The sequence below is a fragment of the Euleptes europaea genome, chromosome 3, assembly GCF_029931775.1.
Source record: "Euleptes europaea isolate rEulEur1 chromosome 3, rEulEur1.hap1, whole genome shotgun sequence".
NCBI classification, from domain to species: domain Eukaryota; kingdom Metazoa; phylum Chordata; class Lepidosauria; order Squamata; family Sphaerodactylidae; genus Euleptes; species Euleptes europaea.
Genome location: NC_079314.1, coordinates 57,887,067 through 57,908,605, shown reverse-complemented (window position 1 = coordinate 57,908,605; position 21,539 = coordinate 57,887,067). Strand labels below are relative to the sequence as shown.

General features: G+C 40.8%; 1 protein-coding gene across 10 annotated transcripts in view; it reads right to left on the bottom strand.

Annotated features, from left to right (window-relative positions):
* Positions 1-21,539, bottom strand: part of CADPS2 (calcium dependent secretion activator 2) — a 401,370-nt gene that overhangs the window by 119,980 nt on the left and 259,851 nt on the right. For all 10 annotated transcript variants that reach the window (XM_056846115.1, XM_056846117.1, XM_056846119.1 and 7 more), the window contains exons 14-16: positions 8,822-8,923; positions 3,136-3,199; positions 1,161-1,284 (exon numbers count right to left, since the gene is read on the bottom strand). In XM_056846115.1, coding sequence (XP_056702093.1) covers positions 1,161-1,284; positions 3,136-3,199; positions 8,822-8,923 — 290 coding nt within the window. The remainder of the gene's footprint in view (positions 1-1,160; positions 1,285-3,135; positions 3,200-8,821; positions 8,924-21,539) is intronic.

The following is a 21,539-nucleotide window of genomic DNA, read 5'->3' as shown; positions in this document are numbered from 1 at the left end:
TTTTCAAAGTCATGCTAAAAGTAAGTTATAGCAAACATACACTAAAAACATGAAGCACAGAGGGACAATGGTTCTCCTCAAACTAAATACCTCATTGTTAGTTCCAGTATTAAAACTGGGAAATTCTTTTCCTTTTATCCACATAAATATTTGACCTTGTTGCGGTGGTTGTGATACTTATAGTTATCAAGTTTTTTAGAAATTATCTGAACTCAGAGCTGCACCCTAGTAGATTATTTTCAGTGATTATAAAGCCAGAATCCAAGTGTTCTAATGTTCAACTATGTGGATATAGAAAATCTGGGGGGGGGGGGGACATAGGTAAAGGAGTCAATCCATCTCTGGCTTGCACACAACCCTAATTGAAAATACATTATTAGTGCAACAGCAATGCTTGATGGATTTTGCCCAGAATATAACCATCCCTTCCATCATGTGAAAATCCTAAAATCTTACATTGCTGTAGCACTTCACAGTGAAGCTGTATATACCAGCACCTTGAGCAGACTTACAAATATCTGGGTAAATGCTTCTAGACACACGTCTGGCTATTTTAATAAAGAAAACAACCACTCTCTCTCAAAGACTAAAATGTTACACATACAAAAAGGTAATGGGGGGACTACACCCCCCCCCTCAGGACTGAAAACAAACAGTCTGCTGTTTCACATGATAAGTCATCTACTGCAGGGGTCTTATGGCACATTTTATGATGCACATTATCCATAGGCAAATAGAGGCCAAGCAGTGTCATAGTGCCTAAACCTTCCATTGCTCTGGATTGCAAATAGCAGGAGCAACTTGTTTATATGGGGAGCAACAGAGTTCAAATGACAGAACTGGTCAAGAGCGTCCCCTTCCAGAATGGGCTGATTTGGCCCTTTTTTTGCAACATATGAAAGTTCCCTGAAAATACAGGACAAAGGACAACAGCAGCACAAAGACTAGATCATTCATTCAAGCATGGTCCCAGGAGGTATATTAAAGCAATGAATAGGAAAAAGCTCAGTAGTTCACCAGCTGAGATTCTAATGAGATATTTCCCCTTGCTGCGGTACAGGTTTTGCCGAGGAAAGAGAAAAGGCTGCTCTCTAAATATATTCAGTTAATAGGCGCCAATAGCTTTTACAGCCACGACAGTATCTGATCACGGCACTAACCTTCTATTTTTGCATAATCCGTAAGCCGAGTGTAATTGATCAAGGCTGCTTTCTCCAGACATTTTCTAACCACTTTCTTCACGTCTTCTGCTGGTATGGGAGTGGCAATATCTTTCATTGAGACCTGTGCCAAAGACAACCAAACCTACTTGGTTAGATGTGTCACCATAACCCAGCAAGAGGAAAACACACACTGAGTTATTTTAAATTTTCTAGTAAAGAGAAACTGTAAGAAAAGGAATCAGTTAACTAATTTGTCCATTCAACCAAATGCTAATTTAGCTCCTAACAACTTAGGCCTGGTTCACCCATGCAGGACAATTTGGGTGGCAGAGCCCTGAGGCGACAAAATTTACTGTACCACTGAATACAGGTGGTAGATTCCAGCTCTGATTGTTCTTTTGCATTAAAAAACCCCATCCATCCCTGACAAATAGAAAACTAGCACATCTCTCTTTTCTTGCTGTGCTGTTTTAATGTTTGTTTGTGGGGAGTTTTTTTTTACATATAGGGAAGCTTCCATGATCCTCCACTTGAAGTATGAAATGGTGCAGTCCATTCTACCTCCTCAGGTTTCTATCTCCTCATTCTCATGAAAGTGTGAACCAGGTATTAGTCTTGCTCATTAACAGACTGCTGTGCCTGCTGCTTTTTCTACACAAAGCCTCAAACTAAAATTGTATTTGTACAGTAAATTATGTATTCAGAGTGCTTCACAAACATTATCTCAGGCATCCCATATGACAGCTAGTAAGGAAAGCCAACAACTGCCTCACGTTACAGTAAGGGATTGGGGCTTAGACAAGTTCAATGCAGTTGCTGACTGAGCTGAGGGGGAGATGAAATTTGATGCATTCTGATGAAGAAGGCTGTTGCTGAACAAAACCCCTGTCAAAATACCACCCTGAATCTATCACTTTCATGTCACGAATCTGAAGAAACAAGTTCTGCCTCATGAAAGCTTATGTTGGAATAAACTTCACTAGTCTTTAAGTTGCCACTTGACTTCGGTTTTGTTTTACTATCAGAAATATTTTAAATGAACACACATATTTGTTAGTCTCTAAGGTGCCACAAAACTCTATTTTCATTGCATATAGTAATAAAGCAAAATAAAGCTCCCAAAATATTTATTCTTGAGCACTCTGACAGAAGCCAGCAGCTCAAATTCAAACTCTTTGATCTGTCTACAATGTATATGCTCAGACTCAATACAACAGGCTACATACAGATAGCAATGCAAGGAGGAACTTTGCCAGATGTATTATTGCTCTAAAAAGGATCTAATGCCCCTTCTTGAGTGGCTATAACAATGCTAAACATAATAAATTAAATTCACCACCCAATCTGGCTCACTCCTTCAGGAACCTCCTAGTGACAATGCCCACGTACAAGGCTATAGCTGTATTGCATTTCTCACAAGAACCCTTTGAGATACAAGATTAAACATTTCAGTCTACAGCCTGGACCAGAGACCAATGGGAGGAGCTCTCCAAAGTCATCTGGTAGACGACAGAGCTGGACTAAGCCTTCAGTATACGTTTCTTAGGACCAAATTTAATCTGTGATCAGCCACAGGACTGGATTGTTCTTTCTGACCTCCCTCAGAACATCTCTCATTCTACAGGTTAACTCACAAAGGCTCTGAGCAGAGTGGGGGAAAATGCAACATTTCCCATGGCAGTTTGCAAAATCTAATTTATACAATTTAAAAAAACAACCTGTTCCTCTGACAAATATATTTAGAGTTGTTCCTTAAATTTTCTTTTTAAACTATTCTTCAAGCTGCTATTTAGATAAATAAGCCAAATTATATTTAGAAAGCAAACTGAAACTTTGAACTTTGTGTGTTGGCACATACTTGCAGAGGGAAGTAACAGAGCATCAAAGCAGAAGTGTATATGCTTTTGTCCAGGACTAAAAGAACAGATATTCCCCCCCCCCAAAAAAAAACTGAAAAAGAACTAAGACATACCCTTTCAAGTAATGAAAGTGTAGCTTTTAAAGCTCCTTCTGGACGCCCAAAAGGGAAACAGTACCTTAAAGAATGCCAAAAACACACTTTATTAGATAAATCTGTTTGAAGAACATTGATTGTATTTATTATTATTTTCAACTCTGGAGAAAAAATTATATAAAGTACAAACAAACAAACAAACAAACCCTCAACTAAGGCTGCAATGTATAGTCAATTGAGCTACCTCTTAACTCCCTTTCTGAACAACTACAATGTTGCCCTGATTGGGAAACAGATTTTTCTTAACAAATTTTTGATTAAAATACAAATCCTTAATCATAAACCCAAAAGGCAAGTGCTATTTAGAAGTGGGGAATGCTTTTCTGACATGATGCCTGCTTTGACACATGTACATATCATCTGAAAGCAATGGAACTAGGCACAGGCTGGAGTGACTGCATATGATTGTGCTGTTTATCAGTTCACTCTTTCAGCCCATTCCTGAAGGGGAGAGGGCAAAGCTCCTTAGGAAGAAGAAGAGTTGTTTTTTATATGCTGATTTTCTCTACCTTTTAAGGAGAATCAAACCGGCTTACAATCTCCTTCCCTTCCTCTCCTCACAACAGACACCTTGTGAGGTAGGTGAGGCTTACAGAGCTCTAAGAGAACTGTGACTAGCCCAAGGTCACCCAGCTGGCTTCATGTGTAGGAGTGGGGAATCAAATCCAATTCTCCAGATTAGAGTCCACCGCTCTTAACCACTACACTACTGCAGTCGTCTTGTTTGTGGCTTCCTAGAGGCACCTGGTTGGCCACTGTGTGAACAGACTGCTGGACTTGATGGGCCTTGGTCTGATCCAGCAGGGGCTTTCTTATGTTCTTATGTACACCACTCTGGCTCTCAGGAGCTGGCATGACCCATCAGTGTAGGTGTCATCTTATCATGGAATAAGGTGGCGCCTATGCCGACGTGGGGGCAAGCACGCAGACGTCTGGGAGCCACTGGCCCCTGCTGCCAGAGCAAGCATACTGGCAGGGATTTCTTGGAAGAGAAAGCCTGAAGCACGGGAGGGGAATTCCTGAGGGTGGAACAGCCTTTGGGCAGCTTTCTAACCCAGTCCACCCCAGGAATGCCCCCTCGAACTGTGGCGTGGCTGTGCCACCTTTTTTAGTGGCGCAGCCTTGCTTTGTATAATGGGGCATTCCCCCCCTTTTTTGTTTTTTATTAAAAAAAAATTTTTTTTTGTCTTCGTGGAAGCCACTGAGGAGGTGGGGCAGTGGTGCTGCTCCTGGCTGTCACAGATCTACCCCCCTTCAGGAATGGGTTGTTAATAAAATAAAATGTCTAAGTGGGTAACCATGTTAGTTTTTATTGCTCAATATTTAAAATGTCAAAAACAACATTTATAAAGAACTCTTGAGCATATGTACTTAAAGTGAAGAAAAAAATGAAAGGAACCATCATGATTAATCACTTCAACAACTGTAGGATTTCCACTTTACAAATATGTTAGGTTGCTTTTAAAATAATCTCCAGAACACTGAAGAAACAGGACTTTAGTTTCTACTACTGGCTTTTGAAATTGTCTCAGTAATTACAACTGTATATGTCTTTTAACTATACACAAATCTTTTGATCCTGTTTAAAAATGGACAAGTTTTCAAAACATTAATCTCTTTCCTCTGTGTCCCTTATACTGTTTACACTATTACAATATGAAACCCCTTGGAAAGGCCGTGGCTCAGGGTACATTGGCCCCTTCCAAGGGATTTTATATTTCCTAAATAGATTGGCCCCTTAATTATGCATCAAATTTGTATTTGTATAATAAAATCAATTTTTTTAAAAAAGGCTTCAGCCCTACACACAACTCAAATCAGCAGGATTTCCCCCCAAGCAAATATGTTCTGCTTTGCACACAGAAGGTCCTAGGTTCAAACACCAGCCTCTCAGAAAGACCGGGTTTTCAGTGATTTCAGGGTTAACCAGATGAGGGTTGGTTTTATACCTTTTATCTGACTGGAATCCTTACATTATCAATAAAGTTGCTATGTATTTCCAAGCTGCTCTGATGATACATTTGTTGGTTGTGAATAATCATCAATAATTTCATCTCTATTTATGTTTATGACCATTTATTATAGTGTGTTTAATTTCATCTCTATTTATGTTTATGACCATTTATTATAGTGTGTTTTCTGATGTGTATATTTGTGCTAACTGGTTATGTAGCATTTTAGATTGTTTAGCGTTTGTAACAAATGACTAATAAAAGTTGTGTGATGATGATAGGTGATGTGGAAAAATACTCTACCTGAGACCCTGGAGAATCCCTGAGAGCAGATAATATTGACTTGGATAGATTAATGGTCTAATTCAGTATAAAGGCAGCTTCATATATTCATGTAAACCATAAGGAAAATCCCCAAATGTATAAAACCCCAGATCTTTACCCCCTCTCCCAATCCATTTGGGGAAGCATTAGTCTGATTACAAAAGACACTCTCTCTTGCTAAAACTGTACTTTAACTTTAACTATCACTTTATAAATGGAAAGGGATTCAGAACAATGAATTTAGTAATCACTTTTGGTTGTCCTGTAGCAAAACTTGGCAATGAGAACTGGACAAATCTAGCTCGGTAGCAACAGGATACTATCCTTCTTCTCATTCATAATATGACTTTAGCAATTATCTAGGATCTTAGAAAATTAACACTTGAAACAGGTTTATTTAATTTATTTTTCAAATGTCTAGCCCACTACAAAGGCTAACAATGTAAAACTGTACTAAAATACAATATTAAACACATTGACAGCACAACAAGGCTTAATCAACTTGAACTTCTGCCTCAAATACTGAATACAGGAGATTTTTCTTGCCCAAAGTGTCTTGTATCATCTGCATAATCTCTGTATTTTCTTAGGTGTTTTCTCCCATTGGGATGGATCTAACCAGTTTCCCGTTGGTGAAAAAGTGAATTGTCCCCAATGACCACCCTAAAAGCTTATGCTGGGAATCATGGGGCCTGCATAGACAAATGTCATGTGGGATAGAGGCAGTAATAAAGATGGGAATTATACCAGACTGAGTGAAAAAGCTCGCTGGATCCAACTCCTTAATCTTGTAGATTATACAATTTGTAATAAATGCTATAGATACTATGATTACATTTCACATTTCAAATCAAATTGTCTGATTGGGCATGTTACAGAAACATCATTTAAAATACCAGTACATTATTTTATTAGGCATCTGAAACCCACATGTTTCTAACTAATAAAAAACCAATAAAAGCACTAATTAATCTTTTTCAATTGTCTGTTACAGAAGTCACAAGAGATACAGAGAATTCCATAAATAGCTCCCATCATTAACAGCTATAACCCAGTTACACTTTTCAAAATGCTAGCTTGAGTGTCTACCTATGGCTTAGTGAATGATCTCTGAACAGCAGACATGGCAAATACTACTGAAGTTAAACGGGGTGGATCTGATTGATAATCTGGAGTGGAAACCCATGGCAGCACCATAACAACATTATTACTTTTTCTAACACTGAAATGTGATTTTCCTGTGCCTATTAGCAGGGCTGTGAAATGGGGCCATGCATAAACAAATTGCTATAAGCTTGGGAGACAGCCATAGGACTGCAGAAAATTATTAGCCTGTAAATTGAAAAAAGGTCCACTTCTTCCCCTAAAACAGCCTAATGAGCACTAAGCATGTTCACTGCCCTCCAAGAGTCACAGACAGATGAGGACAGTTCAGAATCAGTTAAAGAAGAAAAAAGATTTTTAAAAAAGAAGAGGGAAAAGATGGGGAAACTGGCCTGATCACCAAACCGTAATAACAGCCTGGGAGGGAAAAAGAGTGTCTGGGGAAGCATATTGAGACTCAGCGTGGTGTAGTGGTTAAGAGCGGTGGACTCTGAAGAACCATGTTTGATTTCTCACTCCTCCACACAAGTGGCGGACTCTAATCTGGAGAACTGGGTTGGTTTCCCCATTTCTACAAATGACGCCTGCTGGGTGACCTTGGGCTAGTCACAGCTCTCTTAGCCCCACCTACTTCACAGGGTGTCTGTTGTGGGAAGGGGATGGGAAGGAGGTAGTAAGCCACTGAGACTCCTTAAAGGTAGAGAAAAATGGAGTATAAAAACCAACTACTACTACATTATCATCATCATCATCATTGTAAAGTGTGCATTCCCTCCAGTTCTAATCCCACCCCATGCCTGATCATACTGCTATAAGATTAAAGACTCTGAGCACATTAAAGATAAAAACATCTTGGTAGGGTGATTAATTAGGATTAGAAGAAAAGCAGTCACTCTAATTCTAATGAATTTCATACATGTCTAGGGCCTTAGAGACAGCTTGTAGTATCATGTAATAAGGTTGGTAAAGTTAGGGTCAGGGGATGCATGTCGCATTCCCCAACCCAGAGGTCCCCTCTCAACTTTCCCATAAGTATGTGTGTGTGGGGATGAGGTAAGAGTATTGTAACATTAAAGAAACAATCAGAACAAATGCACTTCAGTGTTGGACTGTGAGGTTCAGGTATTGAGGAGCAGGGCATTATTCTGTTTTCAGAGCTCAGCAATCTTGTGCTATTATGATGCGGAGAGGGTAGATTTCCTAAACAGAATGACCCCCTCCTGTGCATCAAAGACCCCCAGTTTGTAGTCATACAATAATCATACATAAAAAAAAAAAAACAGACGTCAGTTCTATGCACTTTTCAAGTCAATGGAATTTTCCCCCAAGTGAATATGTGGAACATCAGGATGTTAATGCTTAATGATTAGTCATTTCAGGAGTGTAAATAGATAAGCTTTTAAGCTGTCAGTTGGGGCGCTGTAGATGAGATGAAGGTCCTATTAGGAAGCCCCTGCTCTAAGTGCTCCCACTATTTAAGGCTAGACAAGCGGTTGTGAGGAGCAGGGCCTTCTCTGTAGCAGCTTTTCCTTCGTGTCCTTAAAACCAGCATCTTTTTGATAATACATTTCCCCTGAAGCCAGGCTGGCTGAAATAAATTAGCCCATTTATCCCTTCCTTAGGCAGCCAACTGACAAACCCTCCAGAATTAAACAGAGAGAAAAAGATTATTCATTTTGGTTCATTCTACTGATATAAAATTTTATAGTTGGCGTCAGTATGTAATATAACCACTACTTGTCAGCTTCTTCAGAACCTATGAGGTTGGAGCAATACAGGCAACAAGCAATGAATTGACCTTGGGATTTTGAAAGGTTTGCATCACAGCCTGCATTGTTGGGATAAACAAGAATGGCAGAGTGTCAGCATTTCCTTCTGACTCTTGTGAGGGTGAAATTACCCTGATAAACTGAAGTTAGTGCTACAGGGCTTAACAAGAAGGGCTTCTCAAGAAGATACCAACTAGGAATGGTTCAACACCATTTCACTCTGGTCACCCATGCTGATTTGGCAAGTCTCCAATCCATTTTATGTAACTGGCATTGAGGTGATACAGTTCACATGCGGCTGGTGGTGTAAAGCATACAGAATGAGTGCAACCAGCACTGAAAAACCCTCTGCCTGGAATTGCCTCCTCTGCATGAGGCCTTAGATACTATTTGAACTTAATATAATTCCAAGAAACATTGCACCAAGCTTTGACTGTTTCTTGGTTATCTTATACTGTCATGTCTGCCAAACCAGCAGAATGCAAACATACTCACCTGAAGTGACTTATCTGGTTTTCTAAAAGGGAAGCAAGCCTTTCTTTAATATCTTCAAATTTCTCTTTCTCTTCAATGGTTACTGTTCCAATTCCATCAGGCCTAAAAGTTAGAGATGAAAAACAACTGTTTTCCCTTTTAAAGAAGTAATCTCCAATTATGTCTGCCAATTATATCACACATTTTCTTGACCCATTGACGAAAACCATCCATGTATCCAAGCAATATTTGTAAACTCCCTTTTCACACAAAAATTCCAGTATTAAAAAAATTAAAAGGAATCATGGGAACAAAAACTAGATTAAATTAACATACTCAACGCCACCTTGATGTCTCTTTGAGATTAATGGCAGAGCAGAAATGTTAAATAAATAAAAGTAATTATCACACACACACACACAGAGAAAAGCATGTAAATCCTGAATATAGTCAGAATTGCTGTTGGTGAGGACCAATAAACTGAAGCTTAATCCAGACAAAACTCCTGTGCTTTTGGTCAATAGCAAAGCTGCTTGTGCTGAAAGGTCTGCATTGGCTGCCCATCTGTTTCTTGGTACACTTCAAAGAACTGGTTCTTACTTTTAAGAACCCAAGCAGCTTATGTCTGGGATTGTTGAAAGACCGCCTCCTCCTGTTCTGTCCAGTCCACCTGCTAAAACCCTTTCCACAAATCCTCCGGTTTAAGTCTTTCTTTGCAGAGGAAAAGTGAGTGGTAATACACAGTTATTTATGGAGTTCGCACAGGAAGTTGATCTGAATATAGGGAGTACCACTTTTTAACTTAAAGCCTCATTCCTACCCATTGGGATGCCATCCAACTAACATGGCTAATATACAAAGGCAGTACTGTGGTGTATATCTAAATGCATTTCATATTGGTTTATTAAAAAGCTACCAAAGCAAGGCTTGTTTGAATACCTTTCCAGCACAACATCAGCTGAGAACCAGAACTCTGCCGAACTCTCTGTTCAAACTTTATTCTACCCCTATGTTAGGGAATAATCCACAGGTGCATTCAAATCCATATAAGGAATATCTCGCTAAAGAGGATAGGGCAAACTCTGCTCACACAGAATTAATAGATTTATTAGAACACCTGAATGTACACCCAAGGCTGGATTTGGGGATCTGTAACCCAGCTGACCTGAGACACCAGTCTTGGGAGACACCAGGCTTGGGGTGTACCTATACAAGTGGGGCTGGCAACACTGCCAGGCCTGGAGAGGAGCCTGATGTCTTGCAAGAGGCTAGGAGCCTCCACTGGGCATGCACGGCTTGCTCTGCACTGTGACAAAAGGGTAGGAGGGTAGACCAAGGATACACAGACTGACTTACCGATTGCTGTCAACAGCAAAGGCAGGTGAAGGACAGAAGATGCCCCCTTCCTTTCTGGATGAGGTTATGGAGAGCCTGTCAGGACAGACTAGGCTAAGGCCAAAATCAAGGGGCATCAGCAAATCTAAATAATTTAGTCTAATCACATAAACTAGCTATCATGGACCCATTTCTCAGCAAACTCTCATTGAATACATCAACAACAGCAGGTAGGTGCTGGGCCTTGTGATGTCCTATTCCTAAAGTCTATGTTGCATATCAGAGAATGATATGTAAGTATCTTAAACAGCACAGCCTGCAATTCTTTACTTGCTTGCTTGTTGGCAAACTCTTTTGGCTATTCCCTGATGTCTCAATCTCAGAATGAAAGGGTAACAGGGATCCCTGTAGTATATAGAGCCAAAAACAATTGGCTGCCTGACTGCAAAAAGCATATGGAATATCTGAAGTACTTGTTCTCTCAGTTATGATTTAACAATATATTCGTGAATCCAAAACTATGGAATTAATCTGAATATTAAAATGTTCCTGGATTCCCTTCATTAAAAATCAGTACATAGTGTATTGTCATATGCCCATCTGGGAACTGTTGGAAATGTTAAGTCAAAAAGCACAAATCAGTAAAAAGAGTGCCTCCCCTCCACAGACACACCCAGATATAGAGAAATATAGAGGATGTTCATCATAATACCTCAATATGATGTATTTGAAGCTTTTCTGCTGCACAAATGGGAAATGATGAATTTAAAGGATGTACAGAGTTGGTGAAAGTCTCTATCCATGGCAGAGACTCCCCACTATTGCTGAAAAATACTGTTTCAATGGGAATATGCATTTGAATTTTAACAAAAACTGCCTCTTTTTCAAAAAAGTAACACATGATAATGAGCTACAAGGCAAGTCTTCTGTTGCTAATAATTATCTCAGAAACAAGCTCTCACTAAATCACATCCTCAAGCTCACGGGGGCTGAGAATGATAGCAGCATGGAGGCACAGCTCTCGGTTAGCCAAGAACCAATGGTTGGGTGGATGAAGGGAAGCAAGAAGACCACTGCTGCCAATACTCCAGGGACAAAGGATGGAATGAATTTGCTCCATGCCATCCAACCTATCTTTAGTTCTGAATTTATCTTGGGTGCGGGGAGGGGAAGGCTACAAGCATCTTGAATTCACATGATGAGCAGGGCTTGACAGCCACTCCTTAAACCCAACAAGACCTTAGTCTCTGAAAGCCTCAGAGATGCTTATGGCTTGGGCACTTCAGGGGATCCTGAGAAGGCCTTGCACCACATCCCAAGCGGAGCAGGGATACTTGCTGGCCTCTCAAGAATACTTTTATCCACCGAAATGTTGGAAATGCAAAAAGATGGACAGTACTGTTTATCATATGTGGTGGATGTGCAAAAAAACCAAAAAAGGTACTGCAAAGAAATACATGCTGAAACTAGATAATCTTAAAGATTAGATTTACTATGGAAGCTAGAAGTATGTTACTAGGCATTCTACCAAAATATTCCAAAAATTCTGGAAGAACTGTTTAGATACATGATAATGGCATCTAGAGTAACTTTAACAGCAAAGTGAAAAACAGAAGAGTGTCCATCTGGAGAAGATTGGGAGAGTAAACTGGCTGAATATGCAATCATGGCGAAACTGACAAATTTTGTGAATAAAAAATCAATTAAAGAATGCTAAGACAAATAGAAACCATATTACTTATACTACTTCTAAAAAATCATTTTGATAATGTATAGTGCAAAGGGTCAAAAAGGAACCAAAACTTTAAAATTGGGAAAAAAAATTAAGAAATATTGCATTAATATTGCAAGTGGTTTTATCTATTATATTCTGTATCTGATCTTACAATAATTTAATAATGTTCAATTTCAAACTGTGCTTATTAAGTACTATATAGAATACTCATGATTAATGGAATGATCACTGTCAAAAATTATTGTTACTATTAATATATTATATATTGCCTATAACACCGTGTTGAGTTATGTGCATTGTAGTGGTTAAGAGCGACAGACTCTAAAATGGAGAACTGGGTTTGATTCCCCACTCCTCCATATGAAGTCTGCTGGGTAACCTTGGGCTAGTCACAGTTGTCTCTGAACTCTCTCAGCCTCACCTACCTCACAAGGTGCCTGTTTTGGGGTGGGGAAGGGAAGGTGATTGTACGCCGCTTTGAGACTATATATATAAAAGAATACTTTCGCTCACCAAAGGATAAGATGGTATGGTGGTGGAGACTCTCCCTCCATTCTATCTTTCCTTTCTCCAACCTCAAATTCCTCATGGCTTCCTACCTTTTATTACTATGGGCCAAACCAGATGTGATGACATCCTTGGATCTGGGGCACCACCACTACTTTAAAGCCTAATGGGGGTGATTTTAAAATGCTGCAAGGGCCTAACCAACACGACAGGATGAGGTGCTCTTGTCCCCCTTCATGCTTTTTCAAGCGCCGAAAGAGCTGAGGGGAAGCTGTCACATCTAGTTTGGCCCAAAATTTATATTTTTATATATATTTTTATATTTATATTTTTATATATATTAATTTTGAGCCAAACTATATATATACACACATATATATATATACATATATACATATATATACATACACACACACATATATATATGTATATATATGTGTGTGTGTGTGTGTGTGTATGTGTGTGTGTATATATAACAGTCAAGTGTGGGCCGATCTGTGGATACCTAAAACTGCGGTCACAACAGCTCTCGGTGGCCCTGCCATGGTGAGGAGAGAAAGGGACTGATTTTCTGACAATGGGGGGGGGGGGAGAGAAAAGGGTGGAGATTGTCTGAGAAGGGGTGGGGGGAAGAGACAGTGGGGGAGATTGACATGGAAGAGATGGAAGAAAGGGGGTGGAGGAGGACATAAGGGGTGAGGACAGAATGAGGGGAGTTGAGGAAATATAGACAGGTAATGGTTGGGGGCAGAGGGAAGAAAGCCAAGGGAGGGGATGAGGTGCCCCCTGCAAGTTTCTTGTAGGTCCCAGCTTGTACACAAGCTAATTCCATCTCAGCATTCTGCACAATGTAGCCAGATAATGAAACAGAACTCAGCTCAGGTTTACATTGAGTGGATCAGGCTCAATTTGTAATAGCTGGGCGGATTACTTATTTAGCATCCCCATGTACACCTCTCTACTTTTTCCGTTAAATGAATGGCTGCCATTCATCCCTGTGGGGAAAAGTAAAACACTGCATTTGGGAACAACACTGTAGCAGGAACAAAAATCAGCTCACCACTGCTGACACCAGGGGCTCAGTCACCACTATCAAGGATACCATGAGGGTGGGAAGAGGAATTCTGTATGAGAGGTCTTCTCCCTAATGTTAGCAATTAATTGGAACTCAGCTTCTCTGCCTTGAAGAGAGGGTATAGTGAAAGGAACAGGGCAGGGGGGAAAACCCAGACACTTCCTTCCAGCACTCCCTTTCTCCCATATTTTAAACTTAGTAAGCGTCTGGTAATAGTAAAAATAAGTATTGTCTAATTGTACATCCCTGGTCTCAGGAGAGCATTTACTGTCTGGGGGAAGGTCATCTTTCAAAAATTTTAGTAGGTATTACAAGGCCATTTTATTTGTCAAAGCTTTTAATGGAGTATTGACTGCAATTATATTTTATGGGTGAAGCAGTTATTTGTTTTATTTTATTCTGTATGTTTTAAATTTTGATGTAAAACCTGAAGAAAGGTGGGATAAAATATTTTATAAATAAATAAGAAGTACTTCAGTAATCTTCACAACAACCCTATAAGGTAGACCAGTATTAACCTCATAATGCTGATGAAGGCCTCAGGATAAGAGAACAACAGCTTGGTTAGGACCACCTTGAGAGATGAGCTCTGAACCAAGTTTAAACTGTTGTCCAGACATCAACTACAACAACTAGTTTGCCTATAGTGTACCCTGCTGTAAATAGAGTATGTAGTTGTGAGTTTTTAATAATATTAATACTGTCAAAGGGGTCAGGAAAGATTAACCAGATGAAATATCAATCTGAATGTTTTAGCTATCATGAAGAAAGCGTTAAGACACAGCTATCATCTGGTCATGACTTGAGTTGCTGCACCAATAAGCACACAAGCATTTCCCATCTTCTTTCAAATAATTTCTACTTGTGACCTGTCAGGTGAGGAAGTTAAACATGCTTTCGTCTTTAAAAAATAATTTCAAGGACAGCAATAACATCAGACCCAGCAAAGATATGTGTATCAACAGTCTCTTTTACAAATGTAATGTGAAAGAATGATAAGTTTTCTTCTCTCTTCCGATGAACGCCATGACACTTTACCTCAGAGTTCTGACAGATGGAACGTGCTCAAATTCAGACACATTTCTCTGTCTGATTTGATTGTCAGGAGAGATTGCACTCTGCAGTCATAAAGCAAATAACTCTGTCGTATTAAGCTTCACTAGGGCATGTCATGTGCGTGACAGGAGAGAGCCAGAGGACCTGATGATGACAAGTGAGAAAGGTGAGCCAGGAGAATGTCACCATCTGTCAACCTGAACTAACAAAAGAATTGTTACGTCCACACGGGAGATCTCACTACCTGTCATATCACTACCTGGGTTTGTTGTCATACAAAACTCTGCTGACAACACCTATGACTTTAGAATAACTTTATTCATTTGCAGAGGTTACACAGTGTCCTGTACAGAGACACCCAGAAAGGGTGGCATGGTACGAAACCAGCAGGAATCAATTTTCAAATGAAACCTATGAGTCTAGCCCAGGGTGAAGGTTTCATGTTCTATTCTAGACTTGTGAGGCATAACGTTTAACATGGTACTTCCAAGGAGATACAGTAGACAAAGAGGTTTTGAGCCCCTTACTGTGTTGTCATTACTGCTTCTGAAAGGATACAGTCGCCAAGAAAGAACAGAACCTTTCTAGCGATAAAATGATTCATGGTGCGATCATAACCTGACCCTCCTACACTACCAGCTGAAGAGTGCTGGAAAGAAAATAGCTTCTCGCTGTACATTCTTTTCTCCCATCTTTCATGTCTTTGTACTTAACTGTTGCTTCAGTTTGTGACTGAAGTCAAAAAGTTCCTCATGTTCTTCAGAAGTATTTGTTTTTTTATTCTTCTTAGCCACAGACAGGTGGTAATCAGCCAGAACAGTTTGAGGACATGGGATGCTTCAGAACTGATGACAATGAGGTTATACTTACAATGAGCACTCAGCCTTCTGGTGAAACTATGAACATATCACCCCTACAAGCTCCATCTTACTCTTTTACTGGGTTGTATACTTGATCACGTTCCCTTATGTGAGTATAAATTAGTCACAAACAACTAGGCAGACACTAGGATGGGAGCAGAGATAAATTCAGTCTCCAGCTTTTGAGAGAGCAGGAAATATTTGCCACTGCATCACAATTTATTTTCTAGATCTGAAGCTTATCCTGAGGTGGTGGCTGTGGTCAACAATACAATGGGTTGGATCCCATCAGCTTTTTCACTCAATCTCACCCAATTTCCCTTGATCTATAGACCCCAACCCACATGGCATTTGTCCACGCAGACCCCATGATTCCTTAAGCCTCGATTTTTTGGTAGCTAAAGGGTTCTTCCTCCTCCCTTTTCCACCAGTGGAAAAGTTGGTTGGATTCAATCCATAGTTGACGCACATTTGCAGTTAGTGCAAAGAGTCTGTCCTTTCGTCTCCAGCTTTGCTTATAAAGTAGCTGTCTAATACAGTACCTTTGAGATGATGGTGTACTGACCATTCTATAGCAAAGTGATATCCTTAGATTTAATGGATTCGTTCCCCCTTTCTACCATTAGATCTTTTGCTTGGAAAAAAATTATCTGTGAAGGTAGAAACCATTTCCCCTCACTAGGACAACAGTTTTCAAAGTAAAGAAGTGTTTCAGTTTTCCAGGGGAAGGGACAGCTTCTCCAAGTCATCTCTTAGGCCAGGGTGGCTGTTTGCCCCATCCCCGTGTTGTCAATACCACTGCATTGAATGACAGTAGGTGCCCCACATGTGAAATGCCTGAAATGAATAGAAGAAACATGATGCAAGAACCCTGCCACCAAATGACAGCTGATGTAATCGGGTTTTCTACATATTTCCAAAGATTCTCTGATTTTGGTAAGTCCTCAGTGGAAACAGTGCGCAGAACTGTGAAGGGCCTACCAGTCTAAGCCTCACTCCTCCTGGAAGCATCTGCCTAGAAAAGCTTCAACAAAAACATAATGTAACCTACAGGCTAACAGTCAATGCAGTCTGCAGTCATGATTTCAATCGGAGACCTGGTGTAGTATAGCGGTTAAAGCATCAAATTAGGACCTGGGAGGCCCAGGTTTGAATCCCTACTTCGCCATGGAAGCTTGGGACATGCTCTTGGCCTAACCTACTTCACAGGGTTGTTGTGAGGATAAAGGAGAGGAGAGGAGAATTAGGTAAGCCATTTTGGATCCCAACCGGGGAGAAAGGCAGGTTATAAAAGAAGTAAATAAATATGGAAGATTGTTGGATGGGCCTTGGTACAGTGGCTTGCTCTCAGCCTTACCTACTTTACAGCGCTGTTGTGAAGATAAAATTGGAGAACACTTTTGTAAGCCACCTTGAGTCCCCACTGAGGAGAAAATTGGAGAACCGATACTACTACTACTACTACTACTACTACTACTACTACTGTGCATAGACCTGCCGCCAGTAGAATTTTCTAGCCTTCAAGCTACGGATGGGGTGCCCCTCCCCTCTGGAGAGAGTGGGAAGGATTATCCCACCTAAACCGTCATGTGCTCTGGAGTGGCACCCTCCTCTTCCTTAGTTCCTGTTGGCCGCCGTAAGCTCTCAGAGAAAACACCTGAGTAACAGTAAGAGAGCTCACAGTGGGGTAGTAGGGAAGGAATGTGCGTCTGAACATTCAATGTAAGGGGAACATTTCCTACTGACAAAAAGGAACAACAGTATAGGAGACAGCAGGAACACCCAGGGCCTCAAAGACGACCATGCGAAGAGGAGCTAGAAGAAACACATCTGACTCCTGAGGTGCCAAAAGAGGAACTGAGGAAGAGGGGCAGGTGTGCGTTGGGGCACGGGATGGATGGGCGGGAAAGCCTTCCTGCGGTTATGGAGCACAGTGCCCCTAAACGACATTTAGCTTATAACTGCACTGAGGTTGGCCTGCACATGCGCCCTCCCTATGTACAGAAGATTGAAAATGAACTACTATTCTGATTGTGCCCGAACCCCAACCTGATCTTCCAAGATCCACAAGGGGAGGGGGCAAAGGCTAGGTCAGCGAAAGCTACCTCAGGCATCCTCTCAAATGGCGGGCACTCTAAAGATTCACGTCAGAATTGCAGGGGAAGGGGGGAAAAGGAAAAGAAAAATATATGAAAACTCCAAATTGCGGTTGGAGAAAAAGGCACGGAAGACAAAGACTTCTACTCGCGATGGCACCAAAAAAAGAACTGGGTGGGGGGAATCTCTGGAGCATGTAACAGTTTAGGCAGGAAAACCATCCTACTTTCTCCGGAGAGGAGGGTGCCCCTTCCACAGCTTGGAGACTAGAAACTTCTACCGGTGTTGTGATGAAGCAAGCCTACGCAGGTGCAGTCCCAATGTGGGGCTGCACTGAAGACAGAAGATGAACATTGGCAGCTTCAACAATGCTCTCTCAAAGCTCTCGTTTTTATCACAGGATGGCTTTCTAGAAACAAACATGGGTAATTCTCCTCCATACCCTGGCCTTTCCTCTTCAAGTCAGTCAAGTATCTTATAGTTCAACAGCTACAGATTCCCTCCCTTTTTCTCCCACAAGGAATAATTTTTAAAATGAAAGGAAGACATTACAATGTTTATGGTCAGAAGCTTTATCTGATTCTTGTGAGATGGCTTCCACCTTTATTATCCATTTGAAGAATGTTCAATACATCAGCTTCCTCCAAAGAGAAGGAGTGAGACACCTAACTGGAGGGGGGGGAAAGGCTTTTGTCAATTCAGCCTGCCTCTCAGCAGGGGGAAAAAGTCACTTTGCACTTCATGTATTTCCCACCAACATCATTTCAGAAAGAAAGGTACAAAATGGGAAGTCGCAGCATGACTAGATACAAGATGAGAAGATGAGGAAGAAAACAATAGCTCCTTTTCTGTATTTTCCCTACCTTCACTTAACCTTCACTGCTGTTTAGATTGTCAAGCCTGTCTTGTATTTTCATAATTAGCCCATTGTATGTATGCTTTTAAATATATAAATCTAAGACTAAGGACAGCATTGAGAAGCCACATTGGCTCTGCTACTTCTGAGACTAAATAATGGTTGTGTCTCAGAAACACTGTGTAGGAAATAAATATGTAAGTCAAAAGCTAGGGCCAAACCTAAAGCAGACCCATTCCCTGAAGACTGTCACCAGAATCAAGAGGCTCTCCTCTTTTGATGACTGTTTTAAGCATCATTGCAAAAGGTCTGCAAAACTGGTTGTTTTATAAGCTCAGATGATTTGTGATCCTCAACTGGCAAGGGCGCAGTACTTTCACTCTATATGGACTTCATTTACTCTTGGTGATGCCAGCAAGATGCCAACACTGACTGACTAGAGTATCAGCATGCTAGGATCACTTGAGGAGGAATCAAACAGCAGTTAGCAATGAAATGGAAAAGGCCAAAAAAGCAGCGGGGGGGGGGGGAGGGGTGATAGATGTGTGCAACAGTAAACAGCCATGAAAAGGGAGTAAGGATTTGGGAGTAGGTGAGCCCCCAATCACCAAGTGAGCCTGGAAAACTTTTAATTCAGCCCTAGTGAAAAGCTAAGGGAGATACATAATATGTCATTTCTACAGCACTTTTGCATGCACAGAGTGCTTACTCTTATCTTCACAAGCCTGAACCATCAAATTCTGCTACTATCAGTGTGAGGATGGCATTTATAATATTCACTGGATCTAGGCCTACTAAACATTCGGGCCTGCTAAACATTCAGACCACGGGCACTACAAAACTATCTTGGCACCTGATCACCACTGACTGTAAAAACGCAGCAGCTACTTAAACACCAGATGACAGACTGAGCTTCCCTCAGAGCAGTCTCAGGCCTTGGCTAGTTGATGACATCTTCAACCACCTGCTGAGCCTCGCTAAGCTCTCTGATCTTCTCAAGCTCCCAGAATTTAAATGGTTTCTTCACTCCTGGCTTCCCACAAGCATTTCTTGTCTGACAGTCACTTTCTCTGGACCTCTTTGGTCATTATACATGTCTACATTTGTTGGCCCACTTCCCTTTTTCCTTTGGATTGGTATCTTTGAAGCCCACCACATAAGCCATTTTTGTTGAGCCATTCCATGGTTCTTTGATGAAAACTACATAAAGAAATGTATCCATTGAGAAAGTGGGGTATAATTCTTTTTGAACAAACACAATACTGGCCCTGATGTCCAGCCACCCCTTTCCTTATTTTTTAGGAGGCGCTGCAAGAGGAGGAGGAACTGCCTCAAGGCTGTACGTATGCTACACGGCACCAACTCGCTGATTCCACACACAAAACCCACTTATTGTGATACTCCATTTTCATGGCCAAAAAAAGCCCTTGCTGTTTTCAGCAAGTTAATGTGCGGTACATCAATTAAATTCATCATACCATCGTTGGTCTAATGCAAAAGTAGGACACCTCCTGGGTATAAACTGGAATTTAAAATAAACATTAATTACTCACTTTTACAGAGAAGGAAGATAACTTGCGCTTGCCATGCACCCTCTTTTGAAAAGCAACTATGTCTGAAATGGTCTTCGTCAGGCTGGTAACAGGGCCACGATGGCCCTCTTAACAATAGAATACACTGCTCATCTAGCACAGCCAAACCATTTCATCACTGGGCCATAAAGGCCCTTTGTCTTGATGTTGTAGTCTTTCTCCTTGTCAGCATGACTTAGAAAACTAAGATGTATAATCACATATATCAGCCTAGAACTTTGACCTACCAGGTATTGTCTGCGAAATTCTTCCCCCCCCCCTTTAGTAATGCTGGAGATGAATGAGTGGATGTTATTATCTGGATGTGTCTGTGTGTGTGCACAATCCTGAGTGAGAGCTTCTCTTTCTGTCCTTGACTTACCTTTCTTCTCTCCCCCCTTTCTTCCCATTTCTTTTTTTCTTATTTTCAGTGTCTTAATACCAGCCAGACCCCTCTCTTTACAACACTATTCCCATTCTTTTATTTCTAAAACACTCATAAATGCTGTACAAATACAGCAGTTTGAATAGGAGAAATACATACAGAGTGCTCACCACAGTGGAGGAGGATGAGCACTCGGAGAGATTTTTCAACACGAGGTGTGCACTGTTGTCCTTCACTTAAGTTAATAAATAAAAGAAATATATCTATCTTCCTTTTGAATTCTTGAAATAAGTTTGGGCAATTATCGATAGAATTTCTACTGAACATTAGTATCTACAGGTTCAAAACCAGACAATAAATAAGGGTCTAGGGAGGTAAGCAGCATGGAGTCAAGCTTCCATGGGAAATTTCTATGAATGTATCCGGGTGGCTCAGGAGCTGGCATGGAAAGTATGCTTTCATTGTAGCTGGCAAAGGCCTTGAAATTATGTCCAAAACAATTTTTTTTTTTTAAAGAGCCCATCTCCATTCACGGGGATAAAATGGTACTATTGAAAGGAAATGGAAATCTAGTCCACCCAGGTTCTCTAAGAAACCCAACTCGGCAAGGATTCCTCTCTTCCTACACTTGCCATTTTAAGTACTAATTATAGTTGGCAATCAAGACCCTAACAATAGAGACAGCCATTCTGAGCAGCACAAACCAGGTTCTTTTGCTTTGTGCAAATCAGCTCTCTCCCCTTCATGTTTATAGATTGCGCCAAAGTTTTATTCCTCAGTTTCAACATCCATTGCTTGCTTGATTGCTTGGCTTAGCCTTTGCTTTTCAGATATGGAACTAAAAGAGCAACCAATGTCATGAGGTGGAGTTTGTACCGTTTTTTAAAAAATTCTTTAAAAATAAAGCATGCTCAAAAAAATCTTTGAACTACAGTTTGAAATGTAAAAATTCTTCAGAAAAACACACACTACAAAGCAAACCAGCAGAGCTGCAGCACTGTGCTTGGAACACCAGGGCTTCTGCTGAAAGCTTCAAATGCTACCAGCCCTCTTACAAGCTAATGGATCTCATACATCATGAAGTCAATGAAGGGGCCAAGGTCTCTCATCTCATTTAGTTACAGGAAGATATACAAGTGGATAAAAGCCTTCTCAGATTTAACTTCACATCAAAAATTACATTTCGGAATCAGAGTTAACTGACTGAGACATGAAAGCCCTGGCTGTCCCCCAAGCAAGCACTTGGGGGACATTATGGGGGT